This window comes from Simochromis diagramma, unplaced genomic scaffold (assembly GCF_900408965.1).
Source record: "Simochromis diagramma unplaced genomic scaffold, fSimDia1.1 OVJJ01000387.1, whole genome shotgun sequence".
NCBI classification, from domain to species: Eukaryota; Metazoa; Chordata; class Actinopteri; order Cichliformes; family Cichlidae; genus Simochromis; species Simochromis diagramma.
The window spans coordinates 8,308,504-8,317,830 of record NW_024387152.1 but is presented as its reverse complement, the minus strand read 5'-3'; the positions used below and the strand labels follow the sequence as shown (position 1 = coordinate 8,317,830).

The window sequence follows — 9,327 nt, the reverse complement described above, 5'->3', positions numbered from 1 at the left end:
TGCACGCTCATACTCTCTCCCACAATTGATATGTGATCCATTGTTGATCTGCACACAGCTGTTGTCACTAACTGCGCACTACGTCACTGTCGTGAGACATTCTCGCAAAAAATCACGGTTTTAGTAACGCAGTGTTCCTACGTGAAAGTAACGGTAATCTAATTACCGTTTTTGCAATAGTAATCCCTTACTTTACTCGTTACTTGAAAAAAGTAATCAGATTACAGTAACGCGTTACTGCCCATCTCTGCTTGTAACTAACAGCAGCCTTCGTTACATGCATATGAAATCAGTCACTGACATTTGTGCGTGCTTGTGTGGTTTCTTCTGTTCTTTTATTTCATGATAAAATAAAACATTTCTTTTTGAACCAGCCCTTTAACATGACGCATTTCTTGAAATACAAGGGGAGCCAGAGTATTTTGGGCCTTCTCTGGCCATACACACATGCACGGACAAACCTCAAAGCAGTTTTACAAACGTTACCAGTGCGTGGCGAGGTTGGATGACTTTCTGGCTTATTAGTCATTTCTCTTTAAATCCAACCAGTCAGTGTAACCTGAATCTGTTGGCACAACCAGTGGTAGGTCTTCACCCTCAGCTCTGGTCATAGTTTGTCCTTTTCTTAATGATGCACCATTCAGATCACACACTTGGTTAATCGTCTGCACCTGGCAGGGTTTGGATGTTTTGCTCAAGGGCACTTCAGAAGGGCTCACACGTGTGGTTTTGATGCAGTCCTCCAAGAGGAAGGCTGTTCAGTTCAAAATTTAAGGTTCCAGGCTTAGGCTTCCAACCACCAGCAACAGCAAAACGGTGATGCTTGGGGCACTCGGGGGATTGGTACCCTTATCTGTCGATGCTTCCAGTGAAGGTGCTGGAATTCCAGTACCAGCTGTGCTACTCCCACTAAATTCTGTCACAGAGGCACGTTTTGTTGCGGCAGTTGTTGTAGTCTCTGTTACACCTCCAGCATTTGCTTCCAGTGTTCCTCCAAGAGACACTCCATCTTTGGGAGACTGCAGGTCTAAGACATCCTGGTCTTCTGTCTTATACCACTGGCACTGGAAGTCTTTCTTCCAGGTTTCAGCTGGATCCGGTTCAGCTGTCTTAGTGTCTGTGTCCGGCAGATCCGTGGCTTTCGCTGCCTCCACCTGAGACTGATGGCAGAAAATTATGTTATCAGTAACAAACACTACTATATTTACTCTCACAGGAAATATTGCAGTTTTTTTGGAGTATTAGTCTAAAGTTTTCTGCACTTTAAGAACTACTCAATAGATCAGACAATAGATTTGAAGGCATTTCCAAGTCTCGACCTTTTACTTGATAGCTTTTGACTGAAACTGTCAATATGAGACAAACAAAGGAGAGCTAACAAATATTTAAGCAGTGACCAAATCAACAATTTGCTACATTTTTAAAAAGAAGCCAATGCCCAAGCCAGCTCAGCAACACCTTAAAAATCATGAAGCCAACTGAAAACGATGATGGCAGAATTACTTCCCAGGTTAAGTAAGACTCCTTCACAATATCTAATGAAGTAAGGGACACTCTTGAGGAGGTAGATACATCATTGTGAAGGCCCACTCAAGAGACACCTTCACGAATGCACAAACCACTGGTTGCACTCAAGACCAGAAGGCTCAGGTCAGACTTTGCCAGGAACCATTTAAAGGGTTTGCCTATTTCTCCCCCCCCCCCCCCCGAAGCATGCAGACTCAGATGAAGCTAACAAACCTTGACACCTTCTCCACACTTTTCTCTTTCCATCATTGGGAAGAGAAAAGTGTGGAGAAGGAGAGAAACTGATCAGACAGCGCATCATAGTGCAAATAGACAATGACCCATAGCGTCCTGCAAAATCAACCCAAGAGTTTCTAAAGGCAAAGAAATGGACATTCTTTAAGCAACAAGTCAGTCAACTGATCTCAAGCCAACAGAGCGTGATTTTCAGCGACAGAGGAATAAACTGAATACAGACAGTCTAAAACAAGCAGCAGTGGAAGATGACTGCAGTAAAAAGATAACAGCATCTCAAGGGAGGAATCCCAGCGCTGGGTAATGTACATGGATTTTAGTATTCAGACTCCAACTGATTTTCATCCAAGTGTTAAAAACAATCATTAATATAATATTTAAAATTACATTAGTCTACCCTTTTGATTTAGATCCTCTGAAAATGGGGGCTATACATAAAAACAGCTGTGCTTCATATTAATGAAGTTAATGCAAAAATTTTCGAAAACCCTTGAACTAAAGCTGAAAGTCTACACTTCAATCACGTGTTGATTGTTTGATTTAAAATCCAATGTTATGGTGAGCAGAGGAAAAACTACAAAAAAGCATCATTGCCGTTAGGTGTATGCACCTAACTGTGTGTACTGAGTGTTGTGAAATCCTGATCTAGTCATTTACAGAGAAATAACACGGTGTTCCTGCTGTGGAGGATCAGACTCCACTGCATCCACCTCTTTTGCATCTTAGCTGCCGTCTTCTTGTCTGTTGAACACAGAATATCCTCAAGCGGTCAAACTCCCTGCTGTTTTTGTTCCCTCTGAGATTAGTTTATATTCCCCCTGATAAAGCATACCTGGTTTTCTTTCAATTTTTCTTCTTCAAAATTAGCTTTTATGTTTCCAACTTTTCAAACATGCAGCAGGTTAGGAGCGTGCATCACTGCGTCCCTGTAAACTACAGTAAGCAGACTTTGTGAATCAGTTGTAGAAATCTAGGTTTTATTATATAGCCTCTGGTACCACAATGTGTTTGTCAGCCTTCTCCACAAACATGATTTCACTGCGACTACTACATAGTTCATTCCTGACATGCAGGAAGCTGAAGTTTAAATGGCTTTAAATAGTATTTTCTCACCTTTTCAGCCACTGTGGATGGAGGTGGGAGATGGAGATAGGCAGAGCTTTCTGGATTTTGACGGACACATCTACCTCTTCCTTGACAAAGGGAGGCTGAGCAGAGTCGAGCTGCTGTGGTAACGTTGATGGAGTAGGGTCCCAGGACCTTACGGACAAACTCAGCCAGTTCCTGGCACTCTCTCTGGAAAAAGAGAGGCAGTTTGATGGACGAAACTCTCTGAAAGTTTCCTTTATGAAGTTAAGCATTGTAGCAGACCACAAAAGTTGAAATGCAAACATAAAAATATATGGGAGGTGAGGAGACCAGTTGCCGGACTTTTGAGAGAGGAATGTTGTCTTATTCGTGTCTGATTTAGGATTGTAGCTCCCATCACTAATGCACCCCCATACTTTGATATACCTTTATTAGTCCCACATTAGTCTTCCAGCCAACCCAGGTGGCCTTGCATAGAATGGGAGGAACAGTCTAAACACAGTCCATTATCAGGGTGTTGTTGTTCAGCTCCAGCCTTGAGACCGCAGCTGGCGCCAAAGGGGTATCCGTATGAAGTGATGGTGGTTTTTACGTTAGTGCGAACAGCTCATGAATTTCAAAGCTGTTCTAACAGTCCGACACTGGTCTCTCAATCTCCCGTTGGAGAGCCGTGAGCTTCTCCATGATGTTATCAAACTTACACTCCGTGATGTTGTCATTCTTGTGCTCAAAGAGCCGATTCTGAGAACTCACGACTGCAGTGAGCTTCTCCAAGATGTCATCCAATTTGCGCTCAGAGGTGTTATTCCGAGCGAGCCCCTCCAAGATGTAATCCAGTTTGCACTCAGAGGTCTTATTCTGAGTATTCACGGCAGCCGTAAGCTTCTCCAAGATCTTATCTGTGCTGACTCAATGAGCCCATTTTGAGAAACTCACGCCTCTCCCAGTGTTTCAATCCCAGCGGGCAGCCTTGTGGGGGTTTGAACAGCCGGTTCCGCTCTCTTAATTCTTCGATAAGTCAGGGCCAAGCCAGCTCCGATCAGCAAGAACCTTGTTATCATGGTTCCGAATAGGTAGATATCTTCAGCACTCAGGCTCACCCGAGCCCAGACTTCTCGTTGAGAAAGGGGTGTCAATTGCATTCAGGGACCAGTTGATCAAATCCATAATTCTCTTGTAGGTTTTAGAGAACGGACTGTGAGAGAGTGTTCCAGGGAAAAGTAATACAAAAAACACGAGACTAGACAAGGACACAAGAGGCTAAGCAGGGAAGCTAAGGGAGGGGAGGAGAGGAGAAAAGTGCGACCGCCTTCGTCAAGAGCAAGAGCATGATACCATCAGGGATGCAGGCTTTTGAACTGAGTGCTGATCACAAGTTGAATTGTTCTGCTTCTTTTCATTCCCGAGGACAGAAGCCATTTTTTCTACACAGATTTTCGATTCCTCTGACCACAGAAGAGTTTTTCACTTTCCCTCAGTCCATTTTAAATGAACCTTGGCCCGGAGAGGATATGTGGATTGTGCTCACATATCTCTTTAGCCTGGATTTGTAGATGGCAGGGTGAGCTGTGTTCACGGACGATGATTTCTGGAAGTGTTCTTGAGCCTGTTTGTAATTCAGGGTTGTGTGAGGGCCCAAATATTATGGTCTTGTCCCTTCCACCCACACATTTCTCAAAGTTTTTGGACTCTTTTTGATGATATTATGTACTGTAGATGATTCGATACTAAAAGTCTTCACAGTTTTACGCTGTGGAATGTTTTCCACCTCTCTAAGACCTAAGATGCTCTTTTTATACCCAATCACGTTACTGACCTGTGGCCAGTTTACCTAATTAACCTAATGTTTCCCTTTTCTTGACGTTTGCTGCCCTCACCCCTGCCATCACATTTAAACTGAGCCAATGTTTTTTTTTTTAAATTTCCACAGTTTGACATATTTTTATGTTCTACTGAAGTAAAATATGGGTTTATGAAATTTGCAAATCACTGTTTTCTGTTTATTTATATTTCACACAGTGTCCCACATTTTTCCAGAAGTAATGAGGGTGCAGAGCATGCTGTGGTCTTTATGCACAGTGTGTACCTCTGTTTTAGTCTCACTTCTCTCCCACATGACAACTCCTGCTGTTCCCATGGCAGCACTTTCTCCTATGCTGCTGACCAGATCAGCCTGTAACAAAAAGACGAAGAAAATGTGCAATAAATTAAGCCATGAAAGGTCAATACAATGGCTTTGTAATATTCAGTGTATATTACAGTGGAACTATCTGTTTATTAAGCCATGAATCATAATCCCATAAGGAAGCTGTGAAGCAACAGAAAAACACATTTTCTGAGATTACATTTTAAACTGGAATATGTCACTGGAATTAACTTCTGCACTTCATCTGTTTATGTTTTGCTTGACTATTTAAGTAAAATATGTTTGCTGTGCACTACAAGTGTATATCATTGTATCTTATGTCTTACCTGTGATAAAAAAGTGTTAGTTGAGGCATAAACACTCTTAACAAGAGGAAATACTGGAAGGTCAAACTCTGCCCCGCTTGCAGAAGATATTCGTAGTGCTTCCTTTATTTGACTGGATAAAAAAAGCCTGGCTCCAGGTGTCCCACTCTATAAAAAAGCAAACATAATGCACACACTTTTAACAGAAATAAACTGTGTCATCTTGTGGTGATCAAAGCTCCTTTTCCAGGTTTCTTCTTGAAATGGACACGTGTTTACGGTGCAGCGTTTTAGAATTGAAACTGGTTGGTCTTTGTCAAATGCAAAAACACTCAGGTTTTTTTGGCTCTTCTCGGTACTGTATCTCTGAGCTCACAGAGATGTTGGCATGCATTAACTCTGACAGGTAAAAGGTTTCAAACTAGACGAGACCTTCTTCTTTTTTTGGTTTTACACTAGGAGCTGCCTTTCTACAGTCGGGTAGATTTTGACAGCCCAAGAAGTGAAACTGAGCTGGAGAACAGTTTTTGGGACTTGTTCTCTTCTCCCTAGTTTTCCCTCTGCTTGTCTGCCAGACAAGCTGAAGTACACATGACAGTGATTAGGTTTTCAGTGCTCCCTAAACACAATGTTTTCTGTTATCATAGTTTTATCATACAAATAAAGGTGGACCATAATAGCAATACATAATAGCAATTACAAGCAAATAAAACTGTTCACCTAAAACATACACGTGGAAAAGTTACTGACCTGCAGCTTCTCCAGGGTGAGGAGAGGGTAGAGGGCAGAGCTTCGTTTCCATAGCCATGAAAGCTCGTCATTAAGAGCCATCTCTGCAGGGGGGCACTGGCCGGTGTAATTGGCTAACATGGTTTGAGTTGGGTCGCTATTGTAGCAGCTAGGGTAAGGTGAAAAGCCCCATAATGCTTTGGGTCTTAACCTTTTGACCTCCCGTAGAGTCTCCATCATTACTGACTGGGCTGTTGCCTCGAAGTCCACCTGTGAAAACATGAGCAGATCTTTATGTCTTTTAAGGGGAAATTTCTGTTTTGTGGTCTAAAAAGACTTTGGGCACGTCATCATCCCGACACATTTTATTTGATGATAAACAACAAAATACACCACAAGATGACAGAAATGTACAAGCAGGTCTTATCAGCTCAATGAACAGGACTTCTTGGCAGTATCAGCAGTATTTTTTTTTTTTTGACACTTTGTTACTAGTAGTCTTTTACAAAAGCACATAATTTATTTCCATTTTCTTAGTTGTATCTATGAAAAATGCCAAATATAACACAGTTTGAGAGACATGAAGTTGTACTTTTGCACCAGCAAGGTGATTCCTAAACTGTTATTGGAATAAAACTTGATATATGTTAGCCTTGTGTGCAGTGTGTCCTTAACACATTTGAGGATTTGGGGTTTGGTTTTTTTTAGCCACACAGTATCATCTAGACAGCATCTAATTGGCACCAGGTTTATTTTTGAGTGTGATAATGATTCCAAACACACTGCCAATACAGTAAAAGCTTGGCTGGATAGAAAAGCACACAATGGAACACTACAGCTGATAGACTAGCCTCCCCAGAAGAAGCCAATGCACTGATAAACACAACTCATCTGTGACACATTTCTTTGCACTAGGGGATTCGACACAGCTGGTTGCTTATATTCCTGTGTAAAAGCTTGGTCACTGAGTGTCTCTGTCATTTTGCAATTTAAATTACTTTCCTGCAGCAACTATGAATTTCTGAATTTCTGTTTCAAATCTATGAGGTTCTGTCTGGACTGAATGCAAGTAGTTAATGTAAATTTCTGTTTAATATGAATTTCTTTGTATGTACATTGTAGTTTTGGTTGTGCTGCAATTACCAGCCACTGTTTACCCAGTAGAACTATAATGTTACAGGAAGAGACCTACAACAGATCAAAAGCAATATATATTTTTTAAATACATTACCTTAAAATAATTTATTAAGAGTTTACTACAAATAGTTGATACTATAATTTGATTGACATTTTATTAGCAATATTCTCTGCCTTTACTAAAATGCCTCTTACCATGCTGGCCTTGATAGTACACCAAATACATCTGAAATCTCTTTAGCAGTTTTATTACATAAATACAACTGCTTAGAGTTGCTAAGTGTGAATATGTGGTTAAAATATCTTATTTACACATATTTATGTTCACACAAATTGTCTAAATTAATGCAAGTTGTGTATTTTCTAAGGCCACGCTGAGGTTTAAATGATAATCTCTCTGCTACAAAATGATGCCAAGGATCACTTTGTCCAAGTGAGTCATCACATAAAATACACTCACGAGATAAGGACCAAATTTTCAGTCTGACTTTCTTCTACATTTTCCTTCCTCACATTTCCTCATCGTCTTTCTCTTTATAGTTTATTACACTGTTACTTTAAAATCTTGCCTGCTTAATGATGCAACTTTGGTGTGATAACCAAAAGCAAAATAGACCATAGTGGGGCTTTTAGTAGCAGTATTTCTTTTGAATTTTTCATCAAACATTTTTTCTTAAAACAAAGTTGGCTTCTTCCCAGTTTGCCCTGAACTTTAAAATGAACTCATCTTAGCATTTTTACCTTTTCACCATCTTTTCTTCTTGCCATAGTGGCTCTTTACTTCTACCACCTTGGATTTTCCTTACCTTTGACCACTTCTCCACTTCTGCAGGGGTCCAGTTAGGAAAAAAACCCTTGAGCAGTTTCTTTGATGCCTCCACATATAACGCTTGCTTCTCTCGACTCCTCGACCACTGAGGGACCCACTCACCCCAACGCAGTACCCCCAGACCAAGGTACCTTGGGGCAGGTAAAGCTTCCTCTAAGTCCTGCTTCATCTTCTGGAGGTGAGTTTCCAGCCGTGTGTGCTGTGGTAGTCCCCCATTTATTGGCGTGTCTATATCTACAAAGTAAGGGTAGTTCCCCAATGTATCTTCATAAAAGACAGCTACACGGCTGTCCCGTTCCATCCCGAAAGAGCCGGGATCTGGCCGACCAGAGCAGGAAGAATCAGGGATACCCCAGAAGATAATAAAAGGCTGTCCAGACAGGAGAGGGGGGAAGGCTGGCCGCGGTGGAGCAGCTGTACAGATGCCAGCAAAGGCAGCAATCATGAGGAAAAAGAGAGCTGATAAAGAAACAGAGTGAGTTCTGAGATGGTAACGTTTCAGTTTCGGTTTTGGCTGTGGGTCTTGATGAGACCGAGGCTCAGTCCACGCCATTGAAGCAGTTCCCTCTCAGGTTCTCGTCTCCTTGAGCCCCTCACAGCGAATCATGTTCCTGGAAAACAAAAAGCAGGAGTTAAACTTTATTCTATAAAGAGATGCAGTTGCTAAACAATGTCACCATCAAGTTGTGTGCAGCAAGTGATGAACAAGTTATTTGTTGTCAGTTAGTTGTTGTTGGTAATTTGAGCTCATTAGAGCAACTTGAAACATTAAGAATCGTCACTGGGGAATAACCTGTCCCAGATATCTGTGGATCTTAAACATGTATGTAAACATTCGAATTGGCTTTCCACTTGTTTGATGATGCCCTCATGGTGCACTTTACACATCTGCTTGAGCTCAAGAATACTCACCACATGTTGGTGAGAGACACTAAACATTGATATAACTTCTTTTTTACAAGGAAAGTCCAGAAGGAAAGAAACCCACCACCCATGACCAGATGTGCTCATTGACACTGCATCTTCTCAGGACTGTAACTGGCTTGATGGCCATCTTTTTTTGCAGTTGTGTTCATTTTGTTGCAACAGTTAGGATGGGAAACTTTGATCTTATTTGTTAATACATAAGCTTTGCTGATTGCATTTAATAACCAGTACTGATTATTATCAGTCAGAAATGCTGAAAAGGCTTTTTAAGGTCTAAATGGTAAAATTTAGATTTCATGTATCAGTCACATTGTACAAAACCCGCTCTTCTTCTTTTACACTGACAAAATGCCCAATGACTAACAGCACAGTAAAATACATTGTTTCATAGATACATTTTCTGG

General features: G+C 41.2%; 1 protein-coding gene across 1 annotated transcript; it reads right to left on the bottom strand.

The window, feature by feature from the left end:
• Positions 1 to 338: 338 nt before the first annotated feature.
• si:dkey-72l14.3 (Glyco_hydro_56 domain-containing protein) lies at positions 339 to 9,006 on the bottom strand. The gene is made up of 6 exons (XM_040047242.1): positions 7,974 to 9,006; positions 6,052 to 6,300; positions 5,323 to 5,469; positions 4,937 to 5,023; positions 2,875 to 3,057; positions 339 to 1,160 (listed from the first exon to the last, which is right to left on the bottom strand). The coding sequence occupies exons 1-6, from the start codon at positions 8,547 to 8,549 to the stop codon at positions 771 to 773; spliced, it is 1,632 nt and encodes a 543-aa protein (XP_039903176.1). The 5' UTR covers positions 8,550 to 9,006; the 3' UTR covers positions 339 to 770.
• Between the last annotated feature and the right edge of the window lie 321 nt (positions 9,007 to 9,327).